The sequence below is a fragment of the Bombus fervidus genome, chromosome 6 (assembly GCF_041682495.2).
Source record: "Bombus fervidus isolate BK054 chromosome 6, iyBomFerv1, whole genome shotgun sequence".
In the NCBI taxonomy this organism is placed as follows: Eukaryota; Metazoa; Arthropoda; class Insecta; order Hymenoptera; family Apidae; genus Bombus; species Bombus fervidus.
The window spans coordinates 14,912,184-14,938,249 of NC_091522.1; the positions used below are offsets into that span (position 1 = coordinate 14,912,184).

Below are 26,066 nucleotides of genomic sequence, written 5' to 3' on the forward strand. Positions count from 1 at the left end.
TATTCTGATAGATGGAGACGACGAGCATCGGGTTTGTAGGGGAGACTGTTTAAACTCGTTAGCTTGCGACAAGAAAGTTTCACGGACGTTTATTAACCGGGAATTCGTAACGAACGAAAGGCTAACGGATAATGCCGCCGGCTACGAGTAACTTCCTGTTTTACACTTACGAGGGACTGTCGCTGGTTGGAAAGGAGTTTGCGAAACAGGAGGAAAAGGAAAGAAAGGAAAAATGCAACGGGCCACGATAGCGTCAGTGAACGGGCGTCATGTCGTTAACCGAGTTTACTAATTATGGGTCGAGCGCGATAGCTGGGAGTTACCCCCCGGTAATTTCAACGCCGTGGATGTGTAAAAGCGTGATGTAGTAACAAGAGCCGCTTTACTAAAGTGCCTGTGTGATATTACTCTAAAAATCTCCGTTAATTAACTCGTAAAACTTGTAATAACGCAACGAATCAAGTTACACGGTTACGGCTCTTAACGTTCGAGTGGTCCACGCCTGCACGCTTTCAGCGCACCGACTAGAAAAAATCACCGTGACAATGTTACTTCGTGAAATATGAAATTTGCGAAATCAAGTTTAATCTTCGCGCGCGGATCGCTACGAGACTTCTGGAAACATTAAACGATCGAGATTATTCGTCCGTGATGTAGTTTCGCGCAAATAAAATCGTATTATGATTATACGACGTGGAAAACATTAATCGAGAATTATATATAAACGTTGATACGAGGAACGATACGCTGAAGCACGAGAGAAAGATGCAACCAAAGAAAAAAGGAGAAACATTCTTCAGAGATGAGAGTTCTTTTATTATCGCGATATGCTTCTTGGTAAAATATTTTTCGCCGGCAAACTACGAGATCCCTGAATCGATTTCACGCCTACAGATTACGGATGAGTAAAACGTTTTTGTCGCGAATACGCTGAAGCTGCACTTTTCCAACTTTCCCTGCAGCGCGATTAAAGCTGCTGTCTACCGACAAAATCGCAAGAATTTTAAACGCAATACGTATCTTTTTAATACTTTATTTCTCTTATTCCTGCTCTGTCTCTGTCTCCCTCTCCCTCTCTCTGTTTCTCTCTCTCTCTCTCTCTCTCTTCTTCGTGCACGTACTCAATTGTTTTTCGGGTCGGGATAGCACAATGAGAAATCGTATATAACAAGTAAATAATTAACACAATATATAAATACGCGAGACCTTAGAACGAACGATAAAATAAATTCAGCCGATGTTCGTGTTACTTTAATCATTAGCTCGAAATATCGGTCTCTCGGGTCACGAGAGAGCGTTTCGTATCAGCGTAAGTCGTGTATTCGCGTCAGCAAAAAAAATTGCATCGCGGAATTGAATTAAGAAACTCGTTGATATCATATTTTTGTTAATTAATCGAGTTTAAATCTAAATTTATTTGTAGATTAACCGCGTGTTCGTATCAACACAACTTGTTTAACCTATTAACCGTTCCGTGATTCGTTATTAAATAAAACGATAAAAAATCTCGCCATCGTTCTCTACGTTCTTTCTTTCCACGATGCTGCAGTTCGAATCACACTTGGAATCGCGTTTCTTTCAATTCTTTCCTCTCCCCTGGAGAAAAGTCTACGGATCTGCTCTCTTGTAACTCTTCCTTTTTTCCCCCTTTTCATCTCGTTCATCGAGCCATATCAGAGACTGATTTCTGTACCGTATCCCGTAGACGTTCGCTGCACGCGAATACAGTCTCTATCTTGTCGAGTGGGTGTACATATATTACAGCCCAATAAACCTGATTAACATTAGGTGTTCGTTAATTACAGCATCCCTCTATTACACTGACTTAGCCATGCGTTAATGATTTCACGGCCTCGTGGATTTCCGACGTATCGACGAATCAACGATACGGTGCATATGCATTTGGATGTGCATCCTAGACTAGATGGATGCGTATTTACATATTCCTGTCATGCTTGCTGCGTACCTCGATATCGCACCCTCGACGATAGACCTGGGCTTATTTATTAATTACCTCCGATCCTTTTCATAACGGCGCCTATCGATCGATCGTTTGTTCAGCTTTCCTCCATCCTCGATAGCCTTAGAATTCTTTAGAATAATAAATGCTCTAGAGTCCGTGACATATCACGACGTTGAGTACATATATTCGCGTAATCTTTGTTCGCAGATAAGCTTCGAGGTGCAAGACGTGGAACGGCGATAAAATGGCGGACAATCAGAGAAGAAGACCGTATCTGACCATCAGTATACTTCACATCATCACCATCATGTGCCAAGGTAACCAAAACGTTCTTTCGTATAAAGTCAACGGTTTTTCGTATTTCTCGTACGAGCTTTTGTTGCTCGTTCGATCGAAATTTAGGAAACAATCGGTTCGAAAAAATGGCGAGCGTAATTCACGTTTTAATTCGGCCGGTCGCGCACAGATCTATTGTAATTTCGAGGATCGCGGCGAAGAAAAGTGATTCGCGTAACGCGCGTTAGATCTATAGCAGCCGGCGCTAATGGAATTCGTGTAATTATAAAGGAAACGTGTAGCAACTACGAATGCTCGTGTAAATAATTACGCCGGGTAAAATAATGTCGGTTTATATCAAGTAAATTAGTATTATATTTCGATTAGATTCGCACCGCAGACTTCCTTGGAATTTAGCTGCGACAGCTGAACGGTGCTCGTGAGCCGTTTAAACGGACGTCTTGGAAACGCGGGAAAAATTCGTCAATTCGTACGATCCGTTACTTTTGTATTGGTAAAAACATCTAGCAGATTTTAGTTACATCGGCACAAGATAATTCGATAAATTCCAATTTGTAGTTTACAAAAGTTTGTGTCGGCTAAGTTTCCGTGACTACCTCGATAACGATGGTAGTTTCATCGAGAACATTCATTTTTGGTTCTTAGACGCCGTTTCTAGCACACATGCCGCGTTATATAATACGCGGGCAAATGTATATACGCTCCTAATTGCTGCACGCAGACCTTATCCTTCGATATTTGTCGTGAAACAACGAATTTCTCTTATCGTTCCTTTTAATTTAACTATATTTTGCCAATTTATTAAACGTGAAAATATCTAACAAATCCATCGTTATAAAAATATCAAAGTTTGGTAGGCTGTTACGCATAAAAAATTACACATTTTTTTATCACGTATTTTATTTTTTTTTAATTCATCGTCCATTGCCGTTTTTTTCTTTTTTTCTTTATTTTTTAATTTTTCGTCTTTTATTGAAACGCGTAAAAGCATAGCGGTAGCGTTACAACACTACTCACAATTAGGTACTTAAATCGACGCAATGTATCCAACAGTAGCAGCGTACACGCGTTAACTACCCCTTGAAAAACGAGATTTTCATTGCACTCCGCCACTACTCGGTGACGATATTCGTTAAAGCACGTTTTATGCAGCTTGTGCGAAAAATAGTTGGAGAAAACCTATAATGCACGTTTCTCGTAAAAAGAATCACCGAAACGACACGATGAACGTTTGACTGTTTGGTAGACGTTCGTCGACCAGGGAATCGATGCTCTTTGTGAATCATTTAGTTGTTTCAGTTAACAGAGCTCTCGTCGACGAAAAGGATGATTGATTATGTTGGATAATTTCTACTAATGGTATAAATTTAGTTTCGAGTATGAAAGTTACGTGTTACCAAAATGTAACCGCGGATACGCGCGCGAGAGAAATCGCTGTGTAAGTAACTCGGCGAAGAAGTAGAAGTTATCGGTAAATGCTGATAAAACGTATTGTCCATTAGTGTTGGTAAGGTTAATCAATTTTCCATTCAACGTGCAATCTCTCTGCCTGCTATCGAGGCTCCTCGTTCAATGGGGCAAAAGCGGATGGAAGGGACGTAAGGGGTCTTAAGATCACGAAGACAGCCAACCAAGGCTTAGGAACTCGTAATTATCGCTAAATAAGAAGGTGGTTCGCTTCTCTTCGGCACCATCCCGTTGAACAAGATATATTAAAGCATCGTGAGGTAAATTGTTGGGTTGCCTCGATAGCTACTTTCCAAGTTTTAAACGACGTGACACGTCTAGTGGCTATCTTGTCGCGAATTCTACGATATTTCTCGCCTCTGTTTGTTTGTAAAGTTACGATAGGTTCGTAGTATTAACTTTAATCCGAACGTTTCCAAGCTTTCCTCCTTCTCGGAAATTTATATTTTCACGTCTGTATTTTTCGGTATGTTTATATTGAAACTTTCAGGCTTTATCGGAAATCCTTTAAAATTACATACAGCACCATTTCCCGTGATTCACTGCGGTGTTTTTAATTTTTTTACTGCTAGGGTTTGCCATTCGGCTAAAAGAGGAGGGCAAAAAATGCTATTTTTCGATCGAATCGGTGCCGGGCTTTGTCTATCGACAATTTGACTCGGTAGCTGAGTTTGCTTTGGATAACGTGGAAAATGTTTGAAGTTTGTCTGATCTGTTCCAGGTTAAAAATTTATTCGTGCCTATTTGCACCTACATTTATGCGAAAAGTACAATGCTTTTTATACATCGTAAGAATCCGTTGAAAAATATTTCAAAATCTACGATTCTTAGATTATTCTACGATTCCTGTTATTCCTGGTATCTTTCCTGTAATCATGATATTTGTAATCTCGTATATATTTCCGAAATATCGTTTAAAGCGTTATTCGTTTCAATTTATACCACGATCGGGCTCGTTAAAATGCAGCATGACATTCGTTGACGGTAAATGGTAGTTGCATCCCTTTCTGGAAGTCTTCCTCTGATAAAAGAAATTTACTACAGCGTAACGATCAACTACCGCCTTTTGTATCGTCATTTTCTCCGTGCAACTTGCTACGTCATTTGCTTTGGACCGTCTCGTGAAACAAGGCAGCTAGACGTGTTTCCATTTTCATCGTTTCTTGTTATTACGATCAACGTCGTTAGCTATTTCATGGAATGCGAAAAAGAAGAGCAATCGAAATTGATTTCCAGTCGAACCGTTATAAGTTATTTTCTATATTCCATCGGTGCAATTTCTTCTTGGAGTAACTACTTCTATCGTAAGAAAGTACATCGATCAAGGAACGCGTCGTCGGCCCAAGGAGGTTCGAAGAAGCAACGCCTGCATCGATAGCTACCCGAGTGACGCGCAGTAATTTCGGATCGCTTTGAGGCACTAATTTAAATACATATTAATACAACGCGTATGCAACATCCGTCGACGGGCTGGAAGCCCTGTAACCAGGCAACCGGTGCAATTATGTGCATCAACTGCACGGACTTTGTCGGTTAGAGTGCCAGCGACTTGCGTGCCAACCAATCAGCATAGCCGGCTATGCATACGAACGAACTCGCCGACGGAGCCTAACCCGGACAAATTCGAATCCTCGCGACGCGCATCGTCGTCGGTTCATTGGCCGGTGGCGCGGCCCGACGAACCGGATCGCGTGGTTATTGTCGGTTTCCATCGATTCTGTCGCGAACACCTGGCAAATTGCTTCCCGTAGACACTGGGATATAATCGTACGGTTTCGTTGATCGAGTGGCGTGAAAGGCAGCCCAATGGTCGTGCGAGTATATTGCAAAGTCGCAGAATTTTTACCATCGAGGTAGCAGGTCGATCGAAACAACGTATTACCGACCTCGCGATCATCGAGATAATAATTGACCGACTAAAAATCGTAACGGTGTGTGAGGCAAGATTTTTAGAATGAATTCAATCACGTGTTTCAACTTGTAAACGTATCGTGATTTTAGTTTCATAATTAACGAAGCAACAACTTTGTTTTCCACAGCATTGTAGTTAGTTTCGCCAGGGTACGAAGCGTTCGCGTCAGACTAGTAGCGTCACAGTCTCGATTCTAAAAATTCCTCGGTACCAGAACACAAAAGATTCACGTCTCTGACAATGGAAATTAGAGGATAAATAAATAATCATATAATTCCAGGATCCAAAAAAGTTTGTTCGCCATTCACGCGTCGGGTCGTACTATGGTCTCACATATTTATTTATCTAGTCTCGTATGTTTTCTCGAATTTCGGGCGAGATTGGAACTTTTAGCTACGGAGTTTATTTCACGCGGTTCGAAGGGACGTGTACATCGCGGGGGCAACTTATTTCGCCGGACCAACAGTTCAAACAGAAAATCTCGCCATATATAATAGGAAAGTGTGAACGAGGATATAAAGCCACAGAGCGAAGCGTGGCTGCGTCGTCAGTGAACGTCGAATCGGAAACGAATGTGGCAGAATAAAGCATTCCGGAATTCGAGGATACACGCTGTTTGCCTTTCCAATACGCGTTTCATGTCGATTCATCTGCGAAACGTAGAATGCGATCCGCCAATACCTTGTGGCTTATACGAGTCATCAATTACTCGCTATCGTTCGAAACTAAACATTTCCGACGTGTTATCAAATCTTATAACGTATAAAAACATTTTTTTATTTCATCTATCCGATCTGATCTAACCGAGGATCTTCTCATTTGAGAGAAAAGTGATTGGGGGGGGGGGGGTGGGGGCAGAGTGGACAAAGAGGAAATTTCATGTACGAGGAAAATAAGAGGAGGCCGTACTTACGTCCTTTCTCTCGTCGTTCCAGCGAATGGAAAAACTTCTGGTATTCCCCTGGTCGACAGTGAGATCGTAGATTCCTGATGTAGCCTTTGTGCTACGGAAAGAGAAATAGCGGCGAAGAGCGGAGGGAAACGTGGAAATCCTTTTTGGAAAAAGTACGTTGCTTGGCGGGCCGCTCCGTTGACTCGAGGCGTCGGTTGCCATCGCCATCGCGTTGAAAACTTTCTTTCTCGCGGTCTCCGTGCGCCCGGCTTGGCCGCGTTTTTTCCACTGTAGGTCGGGGGCGAGAGTTGCCCGTTCGCTACGTAAATGCAAAAACATATTTAAGATGTTATCTCTGGCCGAGAGCACGACCGCATTCAAAGTTAAGACATTAAATGTACATTAGTGCCGTTAGACTGGCATACCCGCTACTTAACTCACACACGTACGTTCTGCTGTGTCAATTTGAGTCGGACTTTTCTCCTATCCGGTCTCTTCTTGACATTTTTCGTAGTTCCCTTAGTTTTAAGGATAATCTACTTCAGTCTGGTCACTTTGTGTCCCTTTTGTTAAAAAATTAGTTGTCAAAAATAGTCCATTGCAAAGATGGTCTCGTCCGATTTGATCATTGCGTTACCAAAAGGTAATCCTTCGAACAATCGGTCGACGAATCAGTCGCAAGGACGGTTTCTTTCGATTCGGTCGCTGTATTCAGTCTTCCTTTCAAAAAGTCAGTCCTCAAAAAAAGAGAATCATTTTCCAAAAAGCAATCAGTCCTCAGAAACAGTAATTCTTTCAGAGTGGCAGAAAAATGACAAGTTCACGGCATTCAAACTTCGAGCAGATGAAAAACAGAGAGTTTATGCCTTCCATCAAGGCGTTCTCTTGATTCCTCGTTGTTTTTGCTCCTGTTTTTTGGCCTACGGGAGCTTCTTCAACTCTACAGTTTAAACAACCCCGCGCTTATAACAGTTTCCGTTTTTATTCCATAACGACGCTCGCTTCTCAGGGTGTCTATCCTTCTCGTTATGGATTTTCTTATTATGGCTTGCGATGTTATTCGCACGAGGGCGAGGCGCGTCTCTATACATCAATTTAGACGAACTAGGCCTAGGATGACGATAACGTCGATTCAACGATTTCCAGGATAACGGACACGTTTTGAATTTTCCCTAAAGACTGTTCCGATCCTCGAGTAGCTGTCATAAAGTCAGGTGAATATTATCCGTATACACATACGCGCGCGCACACACACACAGGCACACAAATGTATGTCGGGGAATAGGCAAGTTGTTGAACGGAACAATGTGTCCTAGATTTTTCCTTAAGAACCTTGGAAATATATAAGTAGAGATACTCTTATACGTGGTTGCGATCGTACGAGTTGTTTAATGCCTAAAAATAGGGGTAGTTTGCTCGCGTCCTCGTGCTTGCACGTTATTGCTATCAGAGCCGGGGGAAACTCGAGCGCAATAGAAAAATATCACGGCCGTCGAAGCGCGAAGTAGTCGGCGAAAGTTTGCGAATGCATAAAAAGCGGCTCGATCTACGAGGCTGTTTTTACGGCGACGTCGCTTCAATAAACCCGGCCTGAATTCGATACACTCGGCGTGGAACGTGCATTATTCTCCGCGTGGAGAAGCGTAGTCCATCGGCGCGGAAAATATAAAGTGATTTCTACCGAGAGTTGGACGGGAAGCATAAATGACGATGCAAAAAATCGCTTTGAAAACCATGGGCGCGAATGAACGCCATTGACTGTCGAGTACACTCGAACGAAAGAAGCCACTCGTTAGAATAGCCGCTTTACGTGTCCGTTTTATCGTGTACGACACTTGATCACACTTGATTTACACCGTACAAATGATGCATCCTGTATACGAGTTTGTATCGCTAGGTTTGTTTACCACTGGTTGGGGAGAGGTATTCATTTTTACTTTATAGAAATCCTCATTTCGTTAATTATATCCGGACACACCTGTGTCGTAAAAATACCCGGCTCGTGTTTAAAATATCGGCTACGATCGACGAGACAGGAATTTCGAAGTATTTACGAAATTGGAAAATGCTAACAGGGCAGAATCGTATCGACGATAAATGGAAGAAAAAAGCGATAAAATTTCGAGCGAAACCGAATCATCGTTGCCTCTCTTACGCTTCGTGAAATTTCTAACTATTCGGCGAATCACGTTGATACGTAATTGATACAGAGTACACATGGCGTAGCGTAGAACGACGCGTTCTTCGTTTCCATTGCTGCACGAACGAAGCCGTACAAAGGACGAAAGCGGACACGACGCGGCAGGGGTTGAAACAAGAACCATCGGACTGGTTGAAGTTTCTTCAACGTAGAACACGTACGACGTTTGTGTTCTTTCGACAATCGCATATCACCGTGACTCGTTAACGAACGAGTGTCTTTTTAGCGCGACGAATCGACATACTACGACTGTACTAACGAGAAACTGTAGTTTATATCGTGAACAAACGAAGGAATACAAATGGCGCTGTAACGTTTCTCCCTCGGCACGAGTTTGATAATGGAGCAACGTTCGGTAAAAGTTGGAAAGAAATCATACTTCCGTAGGATAAACTTAAATAGAACTTTGCCAGGCTTTCGATGAAGCTTGCAGCTACATCTCGAGTCTTTAGAGCGCTCGTTTTTCCATTGATTTCCCCGGACAGACGAAATTACAAAGATGTATAACAGCTGTAAAGCCGGAGATCGGGACGACAAAATAATTCCCTTTCTTTGGGTCGTCCTCGTGAAAATACTCTACACTATCCCCGGGAAAGTTAATTCTTCCGAAGGAAAGTTAGCCGAGGGAAAGCGTTCGGAACTGGGTTAAAACCATTAGCCAACGGCTATGAGATCAAAATACATTTAACGGTTTACTAGAAGTCGTGAACGTAATTGCCTTTCCGGGGCGATAGTCCGCGTGTTGGAATTCGTCGTTTGAGCTTGTCGATACCCTTTTATCTTTTCACCAAACATAGTATGGACTAAAATATCGATTAAAGTCGTGCACGATATCATAAGTGGTGGATATTTAGTGGGAGCGACGTCTATTGTCGCTATTATATCGTGCTCGGTCTCACGTGCGTATACACGTGCGCGTACACACCTGGGAAACGAGATCTGCGACAGCCATGTGACATACGTAACGCGAGAGCGAGCAAACATCATAATATGGCTGGTTACTCAAGTCGTAAATGGGTATCGGCCACTCGAGTACACTCTGCAGTCGGTAGATATCGTCAAGAATTCCTAGAATATCGTCGAGATTTTTTACTTTAGATCTTGGTATTATTTTACGATACTCGGCCAAACGATGGATTTTTCGTTCAAACAAAATACTCTGAGAACGTATCGAAATCGGAAGGATATTTCTCCTGAAATAAACCCGTTGAAGGAAGATAGAGATAGAAACTAAAAAGTGGGAACGTATTTTTGTTAGCAAACGAAATTATTTCATAAACAATGGTACAATAATATAATTATACTGTTCTAATATAGCGTATGTAATGGCATAACGATAAAGCAATAATGGTAAATAATGGTATAATAACGATAAAATAACACAGCACGAGAAGAAGCAAAGAACTGCAATACAAGTGTCATTGAGATTTATAAATGATCTACTACGTGTGTAACGGATTAACACCATAAACGGTTGCAAGACGCGTAGGATCGATTTTCCGATAGAGGATGACGTTTCGTCGAAATCGATACGTATCACTTTTAACGCGCGTGAAATTTTTAAATTCCATCGAGACTCTGATGGATAGTATGTTGCTGTTACACCTTGTCACTGTAGGCCACTACGATGTAGACTGTGTAGACCGTACGGTACTGCCAAATTGTCATTTGGTATTTATAGAACCAACTTGATTCCCGATTTCCTCCTATTCTTCGACTCTATTATTCCAAAGAAATCTACCAATCTCTTGGGAGCGTTCTCCTTACGTTATTTTCGAGGCACACTCTCAGAGATTTCCCCATATACGCACGCGCTCGCATCGTTTTACCCGTTAATATTTTAGAATCTTCACAACTTGCTGCTATTTGCCACGTTTGCTGTGGTAGGCATCGAAGGTTTTCTTGCTCTGTGGCGTTCCCGCTGGCGCGCGGTCCCTGCTCGTCCAAATATATTTTTAGGTGGCGTAGAACGGTGCGCGATACATATGGAATCACATATGTGGCTAGACATGCATACTTCATGAAATAGTAACTTCCAGGCAGCATTCGGGACGCGTGTGCCGAGTCAGAGGGGCGGGGGACGCCTTTGCAAACTCGATTCGATGAGAGAGCGACGCTGGCTGCTCGCGGCCCGTTTAATGGCATTTCCGTGCTCCCTCTTGAAAAGAGAAATATTAAATTTCAGCACGAAGGAATTCGAGTATCCGTGGCGTGGTATTCTTAGAAGCGGTGGGTGAACGACGACGGATGCACCAGGTTGGCCCACTTTTAAAAGACCGATATAACAGCTAGCCAGACGATGTCAGTTATGCTCTTTAACTCCAGTGCACTGTTACACCAGAGCTCGTGTATCTTTTGAACTTCCCCATTGATATCCAACTACCAGGATCGCGGAAATTTGGAAACGTTAATACCCTTTGGGTAAATTCCATGCAAAATATCGAACGATCACTTTGCGTTATCTTGGTAGGACTCGTTTATTCTTAAACGAATGCGTTGGAGTTTGAAAAGATGTGCGCTATATGCCGACTAATATCTTTGGAAAGATCGCTCATGCTGATGGACTTGGAATCGTTACTAATAATTAATGACTACCTCGATGGATGTTCTTCGCTGTACTTTTCACTGAGATTCTACAAAGGTTATGTTCCTGTTTTATACATAAATTGCAGATTTTTATGCAGTCGTGGGGAATTTGAGCTGCAAAAAATGCATAGACTGCAGGTAGTATGGAAAAATATACAAAACATCCAAAGTATGTTACTTGCTATAATATTTCGTATGTTAAACAATTTTTTATCTAGGTTTTTTAACTATCCGCATAAAAATATGAATTTACGTAAATACCAAGTTATGAATGTTGATTCGAAACTACACGAAAAACTACACGGAAAACTTCTGCAGCTCTGTGTATATCTATGTTGTAACTATACTAAACTGTAACTATAATATGCAATTATTTCAAGGACTGTTTGGGATTTTTTAGGCTTTTTATCCTCCTTTTCGAACGGTACAAATTGATTTTATCTCTCTAAAATAGCAATTATCCTGATCGTATCATAAGATCGTTCTCAATGAGAATCTTCCGTTCCAAGTGATACGAATCAACGATAAAACGTCCAACGTATCTATCCCTGGTTTGCTCGAGTATCACGACCCCTAGCATTCCATATATCTTGCGTTCTTCAAATTCAACTTTTAAGCGTACTCGTCTGCGTTGAGCAGGCGACGAACGAACACGATAAAAATTTAAATAATACCGCGGGCTCGCGGACATTCATCGTCGTTATCGCGAGTGCAAATACATTCGCGGAACTCGGAGACACGGCGGCTCGTGCTCGAACATTAACTATATCTCGGTTGGACGATCTGCGGCCAAGCAACGAATAGCAAAAATTGCCTTCGTCGTGTTCCAACAACGAGACTAGTTATGCGGCTACACACGTAGCTACGTGGCCGCTCGTGCAACTACCATACGCGCGTTGGAATTCGCGTACGAATACAGAGTTTGCGACAGCTGCGGACACGTACGGCCTCGTTGCGACCAACCGTGATTCCTACATCTACCTGGAATATCTGTAACGTTTAACTTTTTTAATACGACTGTCATCGATGGACGATGATACGAAAATTTCGCCAAACAATGCTGCTGTCGATGAGAGATATTTAGATTTTAATCCTCCGAGTAGGGATTACAAACTACCTGCAGATCCATAAATACTCTGTTAGTTAATAAGCTAAATTTGCCTATTTATCACGAAATATTCATATTTATTACAATCATTGCGATGTTTGTTATCATTTTCAATGCATACCTAGCATTTAGAAGGCTTTTGAAATTTCTAGGCTGTAGTTGCCTATATTTCTTTCGATCCCTACTGTAACGTTGCTTATAATTATATTCAAAGTCATAAATAGCCAATTAATCTTTCAGTTAATTAGTCGAAAAATATTAGCTTTGTAATTTTTTGCGCCTAAAGAAATGATTTACGAAGATATACTCGTATTTAAGGGACCAAAAATTTCACCGATGTTACAAATGTTAAATCCACTCGTTGCGTGCAACGTCGTCCGTCTTTCTAGTCTACGTTTTTTCCCCTTCGTTCCTAGTCCTAAGTTTCGGTCGGCTGGTGTTCGGAAACGAGCCTGGAACAAGGGAGGCTCGCCGCGACTTCCGTGCGAGGAATCGTAAACTGGCTCGTTCAGCCGTCGTTATCGCCGCTTGTTACACGATTTTACAGTTTCCGGATGCTTTCCAGCTGTTCCTTAATACCTGAAGCCTCCGGCCTCGAACCGCTTTCAACGCTCGCGAAATCTGTAAAATTTTTATCTCGCGAACGCGATGCACAAAGCCGGTTTTATGGACGACAATTACCACACCGAAGAAGTGGGTTATCTTTTGAGCAGTTTTATTTCTTACCCACGCGATTCCGTTGAGAAACGGCAGCTGGTGAAGCTAGCTTAATTCTGGTCCTTCCGGGCTGAGGATACATTTTCTTCGGTTCAACCAGGATAACGTCCGAGCTTCGGTTAGTGTGCAACACTCCGCAAAACTGTAGTTTGAACAGTTGCGGAGAGATGTTCTTAATGGTTTTTAATTGCGAGGATGATCCTAGATATCAGCGGGATGCATAGAAAGTTATCTTGCCGCGATACGTTTCTTTGCTCCTTTTGTATTCCTCTGTGCAGATAGAAAATGAACGAAATTTCTAGAATCTCTAACTCTCGCGTATTTTAACGAATGTTATTAATGGAATTTTATAAGTCGCAGGTTATCGGCACTGATAAATTCTTCAGCAAATTTTAGAAATTAATGGACCGACAGCCACGACATTTAAATTGTATTTATTGGAAGATAAAAAAGATATTAAAGATTCGTGTCGTAAAATAAATCTTTAGCTGGTTTTTGTCGATTTACTGAAATTACTGGAAATCGCTTCCAAACTAAAGCTGTATAATCTATGGCTCGTAACTGGTTAGTTCATTGATATTATTAGTCGTTAAATTATTGCGTTAGGAGATGCAAGAAATATCAAAGGCACGCTGGAATTTTTAGCAATGCTTTCTACAACTTTGCATATTGATTTTAAAACAGTTTGGAATTTTGGTGAAATATGCATGAAAGAAGGGGTGGAAGTAACGGGGTGGTGAACTCGATACATTTCCGTCGGGTCAGAATCGATATCAGGTCTGGAGAAATCTCTTCTTTTGAATTCTTCGGTCAAGTCAAGGATCCCCATTACAGTTATCAGCGATTGCGGATGCTCGAGATGACGAGGAGGTCGAGCAGAAGGCGCCTTAATGCTCAGCACCACTCTAATTTCACCGTTTCAACCTACCTCAAGGTTGAAATGCAATATCGTCGTTAGGCAGGCAACTCGAAAGTATTTCCGACATTTCCAAACTATTTCCAAGACGGATTTCTTCCTCACCGGTTCGGAAATCGCCGTGAAAACCAGAACTCGAATTTCATTTCGGGTTTGCTAACGATCAACCGATCGTTTCCACCTTTAATTAATACCTTACGCGTTCGGTTTACCCATGGACCTTAAAATTACGCGATAATTGAGACGTAGTCGGCGAGGCTCGAATCGCCTGCAACCTTCGATTCTCTGCACGAAAATTTCCATTTCGAAATGAAAGTTCTCTAGATTCGCGACTCGGTGTTTGGATCTCGGCAATGTCGAAAAGCAACGCTGTGTTGAAAGAAAAGAACCGAAAGGAAGAAAAGGATCAATGGCTTTTGTAGGATTCTTGGACTGGCGGAGAAGCGAGCGTTCCCGCCCAATTAGTCCACACACACACTTGTACAGTGTTTCTGCGGATGAAAGGGCGCGAGTGTATTCAAAGATTCCCACGGATATCCGTGAAAAGCCACGAAGCGGATAACATTATCCATTCCAAACGTTCGTCGACCCCTGGAGTCGTCATTTTGCAATGATAAATTATAGCCGGGGAATCGCGAAAGGTCGAAGAGGGAAAGTGCAGCGAACGTTATACTTAGGATATGGATCAAGTGGTCGTGGTTGTGCCGGTTGAACAGGAACAAAATGTTTAATTACACCGTCCTTTCTAGGCGCTATTTTCTCCCCGTTTTCGCATCCCCTTTCCCATCCCTTCTTCTCCCTCTCTCTCTCTTTCTCCCTTCTCTCGCTCTCTCTTTCCCCTTCCCTTCTCTCGCTCTATGTCGTCGAGCCGTGTCATCGTCGTTACGTTGTATCATCTTCCACGAAAGGTACTCTCTTGCTTGCCTGTTAGCGCGATGGAGAACCGTTTGTTCTCGGAGGCTCGGAAAGGATTACGGCTGGAGGTTCTCGCAATTATTCCGTTGAAATTAGTGCCGTAACTACGGTTTTGTGGCCGTTTCGTAGACACGAAAGCGAGAAAGAGAAAGGGATAGGGAGAGAGGAAGGTGGTTAGCGGGCAACTTTTGTTCGTCAAATTTTCCGTAACAACTTTTCCATGGTGATTAAGTGGAGCCGTGATGCTTGCGTTTCGAGTGCCTTTCGACACCGGGGCCGGAGGTCCGGGTCTAAAGAGGCCGAGCGAGAGAAATTGTTTTTCGCGCCAAGATAATAACTCGGGTAATGAAAATAGCGAGCAACGATACCATACAGCCGGAACGAATCGTACTTTAGGGATGCGCCGCATTGCGGTGATCCAGTTAAGGAACGAATTTTAATTGAAGCCACGTTACCTGTAATACCGCGAGTAATGCATAATTTATGACGAGCATACTCTGTCGTCGACCCGGTCGGACATCTTTACGTCTTGGGTCACTTGAACCCTTTACGAAACGCAGCGACGTTTCCACCGAATTCCAAAGTTCAATATCGTTTCTCGTCCTTTTAATAATCACCTATCGAAAATATTCTCCGCTCACAACGTGCAACGATAATTATTTACATCGATTATTCCCGATTATTTCAATTCGTTCGTCATCAAATTTCCGTTGCAATTACTTTAATTATTATCTGCGAAACCTCCGAACATATTATTCTCGATGCGTCGACACGGTTGGTTTCATTATAACACGTTATTTCGTAGCGGGTCGTTAAAAAATATCATCCGTTATCGGATGAAAAAAAAGAGAGCTCGTATTTCGTTTACATTGAATGGACCCGTTAAAAACCGGACAACGTTAACACGTTTCCCTCGCCGGTTCGCGTCGCGTTTCGTTGCTCCGTTAAAATCGGTCTGCGCGTCAAGCAGCGGTGGAAAGTCTCCCGGGGCAGTGGTCGATGACACGGTTATTAAAAATGTAGTGCCATCGATCGATGATAATCTACCATTTCCTCTGTATTTATATATTTCAGTGACGGGATGAACGCGGAAAATTCATCGAATCGAGGCGACGTGAAATTACACGGCTTTCGACACGCGTTGGTTTCACGCGTAAACCCGGTGAATCATCCAACGTCGCGGAACGACCCGATATACGGCATATTTGTGATACGATTGTAACTGCAATTGCGGACGATCGTTGGACGTGTCCCACCTTGCAGTTGCACTTAGATAAAGCCGTTCTCTCAACGATGAAGGCATTTTCAGACGAAGAGATGGGCGAGGTAGAGAACACTCGGGTCCACCAGCGTCTCCACCATCCGATAACACGCCAGGATGGATTGGTTTTCTGCACGTGGAACAATTCTATCCTGGCTATTATCCACCCTTCGCTGCCGCCATTTCTTCTTCCTCTTCCTCCTTTACTGCTTTCTTTCGTCTCTTTTTCTTCGCCCAACCCTCGACCCTCCCTGCCGATCCGCATTTTCGTGTCCATATTTCCGGCGTCGTGCAAAAACTGTAATTGCATAACGGATGCCCCACGCCGCGCTGGCACGTTGGCTCTTCGCGTGCCGTGGAGCCGGGCCAACCGGGAACTATTTCCATATATCTTCTCATTGATTCCCGTATGGAATCTAGCCAGTCGCGTGAGCGATATTCAAAGATTTACTCCTCGAACTTGAGTTATCTGGAGGGATGCATTTACATGCGGTATCTTTGCGGTGAACCGTCGTTACTTCGACAATTAGGAGGAAAAATATTTCGATATTTTTTCAAACATCCTGGAGATTGTTATTTGACAAAATCGTGTCATAGCATAGAGTTATTTTGATAAGGTTGTTATTCCAATATTTCGACAAATTGACGTAGCGATATTCGATAAATTGACGCGGTGATATTCGAATAATTCCTCACTCGATTAGCTAACAATTATTTCATGCTTCGATGTAACATGCATTGCCATGACAAAAATACAATAATCCCAAAATCAAAGATACCACCGACGTGAAATTGATCGAATGCATATCGAGTTGATTCTAAAATGTGAGTCCTCTATAAAGCACGGAAAATACGACTTACGATGTATCTCACTTACGGTCTTCGTACGACATTACTAAAAACAATATTGCTAACGTACGAAACGGCGATGAAACACGGTGTCCATTATTTTCGTTGAAATTGAGGGACGTCTGGGAGCGATAGTGTGAAAAGCGGACGAGGCTAATGGCCGGCGCGCGCGGCCCGACTTCTCGAAAACGATTAATGCAAAGTAGCTCATCGTGTCAGTTAGCATAAACTGTAAAGGTGGAGCGTATCGCGGCGCGGAGGGACGTGTAAGCCGGCTTAGTGTCGAATGCCGAGGCATACCGTTTAGCTTGGCCGTTGCCGTGGCTCGATGCGCGTCCGCAATTTGTAAGCGGTAACGACGCCCTTTGTGCCCGTTAATGTCGTATACGATTCTTTGACCACCCGGTATATAGAGAAGTACTCGAGATCCAAACGAGCTTTTTGCGCGCGATTGTTGGACGCGTCGGACGGCCGCGAGAAACGGAGCTGTGACGCTCGAAAAGCTGTGCAACGGTAAGAGTATACGAAATGAACGGAACGAAAGCGCGATCAAATTTATTCGAGAAAATGCCTTTGTTTTCGGCTACGTTGCGTTTCCGGAATTCCCGGCGCGCGCGTTTTGTTTATAAAACGATTAGTCGTATCGTTCACTTGCTACGGACCATGGAGTTACGCGCGCGCTTATGATCTGGTTTCACGCGTCCTCTGACCCCCACTGCTCACCTGTTGACTTTCCTTTTTCATTCGCCTTTTGGTTCATTAAAAGCTAGGTCAGGGGATCGCGGAGGATTGATCTCTCCTGTTCACGATACGAGACAGGAAGGGGGGCTTAACTAGGATCGTGTTCGCCGCCGGGCCAGGCGTAAATCGAATCACGAAGGGTACAGCTGCGTAACGAAAAATTGGCGACTTTAATAAAATGTTAGAGCCGACTACGTGTACCGGTGAGAACAGATGACTTTCGCATGACAGTTATTGGGCTGGCCGACGAGAGAGGCTGGCTTTAATAATGCAGGACAATCAATCTTGCTACTAAGTGCGTCATACGAAGAAAGATTCTCGTTTACGGAAACAAATAACGCGCCAGCGTACGTGTTCTCTGTGAAACACTCGCGCGTTGCCATTGGACGAGCAAGTAACTCGCGAAAAAAAAAAAGAAAGAAAAAGAAAGAAAAAAAAAAGAAAGAGAAAAGAAGGAGAAGAAACCTACTGGTCAAACTGATTCTAACGTTTGCGAGGATGCGTGATTGTTTGTCACGAGAGAAAGGGAGGAAAATTAAAAGAATGAGGAAGGAGAGGTGGAGTAGAGCAGAGGAGAGGCCAGAAGTCGAATAATCACGGAAACTTTCGCTGAAGATTCCCTTAATTAGCGGAACAAGTCTCCAGCCTTAATTACGTAATAACAAGTGGCGGTTCCTCGGAACTTTACGCAAGATGACTCAATTATTACTTTCGGGGAGGAAGACGTAGCGTCGAACTTGGGCGTTCTGGTTGTCTCTCTGTTTTGCGAGAATTCTCGATGAAACACGCGATGGTAGCGACGTCGGCGGATTAACATTCTCGTCCCGAATCAGCTTCGTTCTAGAGCTCGGCGAATTCTTGAAAACGCGAGCTGATGCAAAGAAAAAGGTAGAGAGACCCGTCGACTGCAACTCCTTCGTGCTAATTTGAATAACACTGCAACAAATACTAATTTCACTGTGCTACGTTTACGTCGTTACCCCGGGAAGCTGGCGAGGAAGCTCGCCTCGCGTGCACGAAGATACATAACGGCGGGAGGATGGAACGACTAGAGAGAGTCTTAGATTAATCTAGGGCCGTGCCAGTGATGGTGTTAGTGCCTGGTGCTGGTGCTGCTGTTTCCAAGCTAAAGTTTTCCTCTCGAAGCTACGGTAACCTAGCTAACTCTCGTGACAGGGGGAGAGGATACTTGTCCAATACTCGTATAAGTATAGCCGAGGTAGACCGACTAAATGAATATAAATGACGTTCTCGCCTCAGCCGCTGACCAGGACGAACGTGTACCGAGGATTTTCAGTGTCTGCCACCGACACACTTCCATCTCTATGAAGTCCCCGCATCACTTAGCGACAGGATAATGTATGTACACGGACGAGCTGCAATGCAAACGAGCCGCCGTGACCAACGGAATGGCTAATCCCGGTGTCGATGTAATTCCATTAAGTCGGTTTTTTAAGAAAATCGGATTTCCCGTTTTAATTTCCAGTCTGAATTATTTGTCCGCTGTATGTAAAGCGATATACAAGCGAGGATTACGATAGTCCACGATAAAGGAATCTGCGATTCACGCTTGTGTTCATTAGCGGACAAGTTTGCGATATCTTGTATCTTTTCTAATCGAGAGCAAGAGTCGCACGAAACGTCTTCTTCTATACGAGATGTATACAAGATACGTAAGATTTACGACGCCTCGTTCGTTTGTATATTCGTTGTTAATTTTAATTGTTTGGATTACATCTGAAATTTTAGTAACGACAAAGTTGCTATAGTTGATTAAATTATAAGATTACTTTGAACGCGAGCAATCTAACCCCGATCTAAGCCCTGCGTTATTTTAGGATCCTGATCAACGATTCAGAAAAAGATGTACGTCGGATATTTGGAAATGATAGCTTTAAATAGATACGCGACGATGTAAAAATATACGCCAAGTATTATAGACACTGAAGTTAATTTTATCGTAGAGGAGTGTCATTGATCGAAGAATTCCCATTGTGTCCGCAACAATCTTTCAATTAGGTCGACGGAGATTATTTAATAGACGCTGAGAGAATAATCTCGCGGCGTTGTTGTTATGATAAACAGGTTCGCCTACGTTAAAGTACTCCGACGGCGTTAAGACTACTTTAGCCTACTTTAGCAGTTGATCCGACACGGTCGATTCAATGGACTTAACGGACTCATCGGTACGGTTTACGGATTCGGTTTGCCATGTCGGACATGAATTTTAACAGACATTTTTGATGCCTCTGTTGTTTGCGCTCACTTCCTCTTCCCATCTGTTCCCTGATGTTTTCACAGTCAAATTAAAACCCGATCCCGTTGATGTTACGATCGGACGGCCATCGAAACGTTCGGCAGTTTAAACGTTTCTATGCACGACACGCGAACAGTTACGACCGATAGAAGGGAAATTTAAAAGTGGTTCAACGAGCAAGGGTGGGGAAACGGGGAAATAAATTCAACGAGGTTTAGGCCGGTGACAATTTTTTTTTCCACCCTACCGATCGATTCGATACGAAATCCCCTCATACGGACGTACATATATTTTCGAATTATCGACAGCCGGCCACGCGACAAATTGTGCTCGAGCACCCTTCTGTCGATCGTCGACAAGTTTAATAGGTTGTGAAATCATTTTGAAAAATAGTACCGATTCTTATGAGAGATGCGTATACTATATACACTTGCCGATCAAGCATCCTCCGTTAAAACACTACCCCGTGAAGTTCATGGAACAAAGACTGCGTCGGATGCAATAATGTATTACGGTTTGTCAAACGCGATCGAACGTATTGTACGAAGATGTCGGACTGTTTGAAGAGGATCGAAATTTTCCATGGTTCTCTTGATATTTAAATGACAATCGAGAACCGTAGAGAAATTGTAGATACGAGTAAAGATTGTTTCGTAAAATATACAGAACCGAGAACGTAATCGTCTTTGCGGAACGCGCGTAACTCACGTCAATGTATTATATACGATGGAATCGTGAATGGCCGGCAGTGCGGCACTACCGGTCGTGTCAATAGACACCGGCGAGCAGAGTTAGAGGATGGAAATCGAGAAAGGCAAGCAAGATCGTTCGGGGTCTTGTAACTACTGACTAATTCAGCGGAAAGCCGTTAAAGCAACATTTGGATACGCGCGGACGTCGATCAGCGAAGCTCGTGTTCAACCTTCTTCGCGTGACAAAGGGACGGCATATTTCCTGGAATATTCAAGATATATATATATATATATTCTTCCTTTAATAGTCGTTCTAGTTAACACAGCCACGGTCATTTCACCTCGTTTTTACTTCGGTATTGTTTCAGTCGAGCGTCCATGAAAATTGCAAAGTTTGCTCCATTAGATCCTGTCCTTTCTCCGAGCTCGAACATCCCTTCTTTTACATTGCTAATATGGAATAAAATTAAGGACGACCCCGCAAACTTATGCAACGAAATTAAGCTGCCGCGCAAACGGTCAATTCAATTAGTCTCCTTTTTTTCACGCGGCTATCCTATCCCGATCTCGAGCTTCGCTTCTTCACCGCGTTGGTTTCCACTCGCGGTACGTTTCCCACGTAACAAAGGCAAGCCAGCGAAGATTCTTGACAAACGATCGAAGTTTGAAACGGAACCGATTCGACGAAAAAGAACAGAGAAACTTTCTCATCGCTCGTAAATTCTTTCTTTCGGTTTCGATCCGCCGGATTAACGGCGGAGCGTATCGAGAAGGCGTTAAAAGCTTCATCGGTTGTAACTCGTGATGATCGGAAACAGGGATCGTGGCAGCACGATCTAACGATAACGATCGGAACCTCCATACGATGGTGCATTGGCGAAATATCAGCGGGATTTCGGTAGGAATTAAAAAAGGCGCGGTTATATAAGCTACGCTCGGCCAAAAGCCAATGGCGTCTCCGTTGAATGTAACAGATTCTAATGGTTATGTTCATGGTTACTACCGGCAAGAGAGAGAGAGAGAGAGGGGGAGAGAGAGAGGGAGAGAGAGAGGAAAGAAGAGAAAAAGAGAGGAAGAAGAAGAGAATCGGAGAGAACCGGTAAGCGAGCTACTCCCTAATTACTTCGGGAATATCTGGCTCGTTGAGGACATAGTCTCGCGGGCCACTTGCGCCTTACTTATACTGCCACGAATAACTTCCTCTCCCACCTCTTTCACTCTATTGTTCCTTTTCTTTCCCTCGATTTCCGAATTAACGACAGCCGTTTAATAAATACCCACACGGTCATAGCGAAACGAGGCATAATTTCGCGCTGGGACGCTATCGTCCGGTATGAAACTTTGTTGCGGGAGTTGAATTATCGCGCGAACTCTACGCGTTCCGATGCCCGTCCCGGCCCCCGACGTAATGGAATATTTAATCCCTTTTTGACTGGGCTATTTAAATTTTCCCCGCTTATGCATGAACAATGAAATTGCGCAATACACTCGGGAATAATTGGATTTATCTTTATTTAAACGGAACCCCCATGCCCCGAGCGTAGTTCTCTCACTGTGTGCTTTACATCACGCGAGGTTTAACGTTCACCCAAGATTCCACGCGTACTGGTTTGGTTTATTCAAACGATACTACGTTTCGTGTCTCGATAGTGGCCGCCAGGCAAGTAGAACGGGTCCGTGCATAGTCAGACGCACTCAGATTTCGCGTTATCAACGCAACGCAGTCCTTTCAAACGCGTGTTTCGTATTTCTAGGAGACGATACTTGGTCAATTATTATTCTTTGATTTAGTCAAAATTAATCGATCGATAGTATCTGGATGAATTACGAGATGTTCCGTTCGCTATACCGAACGATTCGAACGTCGCTTGTTCATCAAGTACGATACGATATATCCGTGCAGGGAACTAAAATTTATTTCGTTCGATTTTTCTTAATTTTAATGTACGACATGTATCGCGTTGTAAACTTCATCCACGAGATATCAGATTCTGCTCGAACTAGATGGGTTAAGATTCTTCGATCTTACTTGACTCGGAAGAACGTTCCTCTTCTCTAAGGCTTTCCTCTTACTCATTTATACTAACACCGCTATTTCGAGCGCATTTCCCAGAGTACGTACTTCGTGATCCCATCTTGAGCAAATTCACGATCGCTGCAATGATCTAACTCGTAAAGACACAACGAGTGGTGGAAAAAGGCGGAAGACGTTAACGAGATCGAAGTTTGGTTCGCGTCGCGTGACTACAGTGGAAGTTTGTTCGGTGAAAAGTTGGCGTTACGCGGCAGCCACGCGTGCTGGTCTCGTTGATTCTTAGTCAAACATACAAGAAGACGAGGGGGACAAAGCGGTCGTTCCTTTGCACCCGAGAACAAGTGCTCGCAACTTAAATAATAAATATGTATAGCGGAGTTTGATATAGTGTAATTTCGCGAAGTTTATACCGCGGGATGTATCTCGCGGCTGAAACTTTACTTCGGGAGTTGAATTACCACGTGTACTTGCCCCGCGCGGCCCTGACGGTGGACCAGTTACGTGACTGAATGTTTAATATGCTTGGACGCACTACCATTATCGCGCTAGGCTTTGAATATTTTATAGTTGGCGTCATTTGCGCACCGTTGCGACACATGAACGTACACACGCACACAAACCTCGGGATACAGGGTCATTCGAATAGAGAGAGAAAGAGAGAGAGAGAGAGAGAGAGAGAGAAGTACGCCAACACGCTCGGCAGCAGTCATAACTTTAATCTTTAATTTTGCGTACCGGAATTTGTGCTTAATTTCTTTCGACGGATCGTCGTCTGCCTCTCTCGTGAATCGTTTTGGAAATATTTCTATACATTCTATGGTTGTTGTACGGTCCTCTCGTCTCTTCGTGATGCACGACCGTGTCGTTGTTTATCCGTAAGTTGTAAACGGAAAACCGTAAATTCCGCGAGATTCGCCTACGCGGAATTTAATATTTCAAAGTGACTGGAGGGTCGCGTAAAAGAATAATAAAGCCGTCAGCTTTTGATCCGACACCGTTAATTAAACACGAGCGAGCAACACAGGGGAAGCTTATGGCGTGCCAGGTAAATTCAGCCGACGAATTTCACCAGAGCGGCCGTGTAACCCTTCTTTCTTGAAGGATCGTTTTTGCTTGCGTCCAGTTAACCAGGCACTTTGCGCGAAGAAAAAGATTTAAGCCGAAAGTTAAGGGAAGCTTACTGCACTTGAGTCGAAACGACTGGCGCAGGTTTCGCTCGCGTACACGGCCAGTCACGCCGAAAGAGGACAAAGTAATAAAGTTGATGGCAACAAGGCGGACGAGGACCAACAGACAGTCCGAGAGAAGAGCGTAAAGGCAGAAAGAGAGAGAATAGAGTAATGAAATGGAAAAGTTTCTGGCCGAGCCTTCTCTTACCGGTAACGACTGCTAAGCGAATTAAAGAACCGGCTATCTTCGGGCCAAGGAAGAGTAGCAACTTCTTGCTAAAGAGGACGTCGTTAGAGTTCTTTCCAGCGTCGAACGGGTCTAGATACGTTTCCTTCGCGGACGTTTCTCCCCAGGAAATATTACCGGAAGATTATCCGTGGCGTTGCCTCGCTTATCATCCGGAAGATGTTCGTTAATTATACGCCGGCATTTGCATACGCCACTGTCGCGTATCAGGATAGTCAGGATTGCTCGTGAGTCTTAATGCATGACTTACTTATTAATCTTAAGCATACTGGCGTTTTGTCTGGCGTAAAATTGCCAAATCGATTATCGATACTGACCGATACAAGCGGTACGGGACGTCAGCCTTCGGGACGTAAAACAATTAATTTTCCCAGCACGCGTTCGTTATCGTTTATATCGTACAACCACCGGTATTTCCTTGTCAATCTCGATACGTTAAAGTATACTGTAATTTGACCGGAATATTCATCTCATTTTTTGTTCCTTGAGTCATGTTCATATCGGGCAACTTTTCATTGACCAATTAAGCCGATCGATTAAAGCGTTAAAAGCTACGACGTTTTATCGTTCAATACGTCTAGTACGACGCGTAAAACAATTTACAAACACATTGTTACTCGTCAACTGGTTTTTCAGTGTTTACATTTGGAAGCTCTAACTTGGTCTTACATAGTTGAACCGATATCGTTTAATCAGAGACAATTATTTTGGTAATAAAATTAATGGAATTTCACGAATAATCCGATCATCTTATTCGAGAGAAAATTATCAAATTTTAGAGAAGGAGTCCACGACCTGCAAAATGTAATTCGTCAATGTATCGATGGTACCTGTTAAGCAAGAGGCTTCTAATCGTTCAGCTAAAAATGAACGAATAGAGAGAAGATTGGAAACTCGTTTCAACGTGATCGATATCGCGAATAACTTTGGTTTCGAAGTCAATTATCCGACCAAAAGTAACTGTACTAATGTAAACTCAATTTTATCAGACTATTCTTTTTCCTTTAATGAGAATCGCGTTAAACTGAATGCTGGTAAAATTGACTGTAAACACGAGAAAGGAGCAACGGACGTTCTATGGAAAGGTTGGAAGGCGGATAAACGAATCTCATTTGGTCGACGCGTTGCCATGCTAGACACCCTCGGGGTGATAACTACAGGAAGCAATGAATTTGACGAACTTGCTGTATTCGATTAGCACGCGCGTTGCTCGTCATGTAACTTGGAAGGTATTCAAGCTGCTCGGTAAGTGGAAAGTTGCGCGATCTCTATGGTACGCGTTACGCGGTTATGCTCGAGCTACGACTCTCAAAGTGCTCAAGGTTTGTGATCGCTTGTCCCATGCTTGTTCCATACTTGTTCGCCAACGAGAAAGGGCTATGTAACGTTTTAGGATATCAAAAAGCAATTTTCGGCTTTTGTCCGTCGTTGGTTTGCGAACAGAAAGTTTCGGCGTTTAATAAAAATTTCGTAGGAAAATTTTTCGTATTTAATTTAAGCGAAAAGCTTGCTCGCTGCTCGCAAACAGCCACGGAACAAGTTAAATTTAGTCAGTTTTCCGTGGATACGCGATGTGTCTCTCCTTTCCCTTCTACCGTCCTAACGAAAATCGCGGAATTTAAATTGAATTTACGCGATACGGATTAAATTTAACGAACGACCAGAAACCGGCGTTCCATCGTCTTACGTTGCTCGGTATTGTGTACATATATATACACACCAAGGTAAATTTATTTGATAGTACAAACTGTGCCCCCTTCGCGACCGGCTGGAATCTCATTTCGCGTTGAATCTGTACGTCCGGTAACTAAAGCGGAATCCGGACGTGCTATTATCCTTTAT

General features: G+C 43.3%; 1 protein-coding gene across 3 annotated transcripts in view; it reads left to right on the plus strand.

Annotated features, from left to right (window-relative positions):
* Positions 1–26,066, plus strand: part of LOC139988283 (lachesin) — a 285,333-nt gene that overhangs the window by 41,696 nt on the left and 217,571 nt on the right. For all 3 annotated transcript variants that reach the window (XM_072005502.1, XM_072005503.1, XM_072005500.1), the window contains one exon: positions 2,171–2,280. In XM_072005502.1, the coding sequence (XP_071861603.1) occupies positions 2,208–2,280 (73 nt within the window). In that variant the 5' untranslated portion in view covers positions 2,171–2,207. The remainder of the gene's footprint in view (positions 1–2,170; positions 2,281–26,066) is intronic.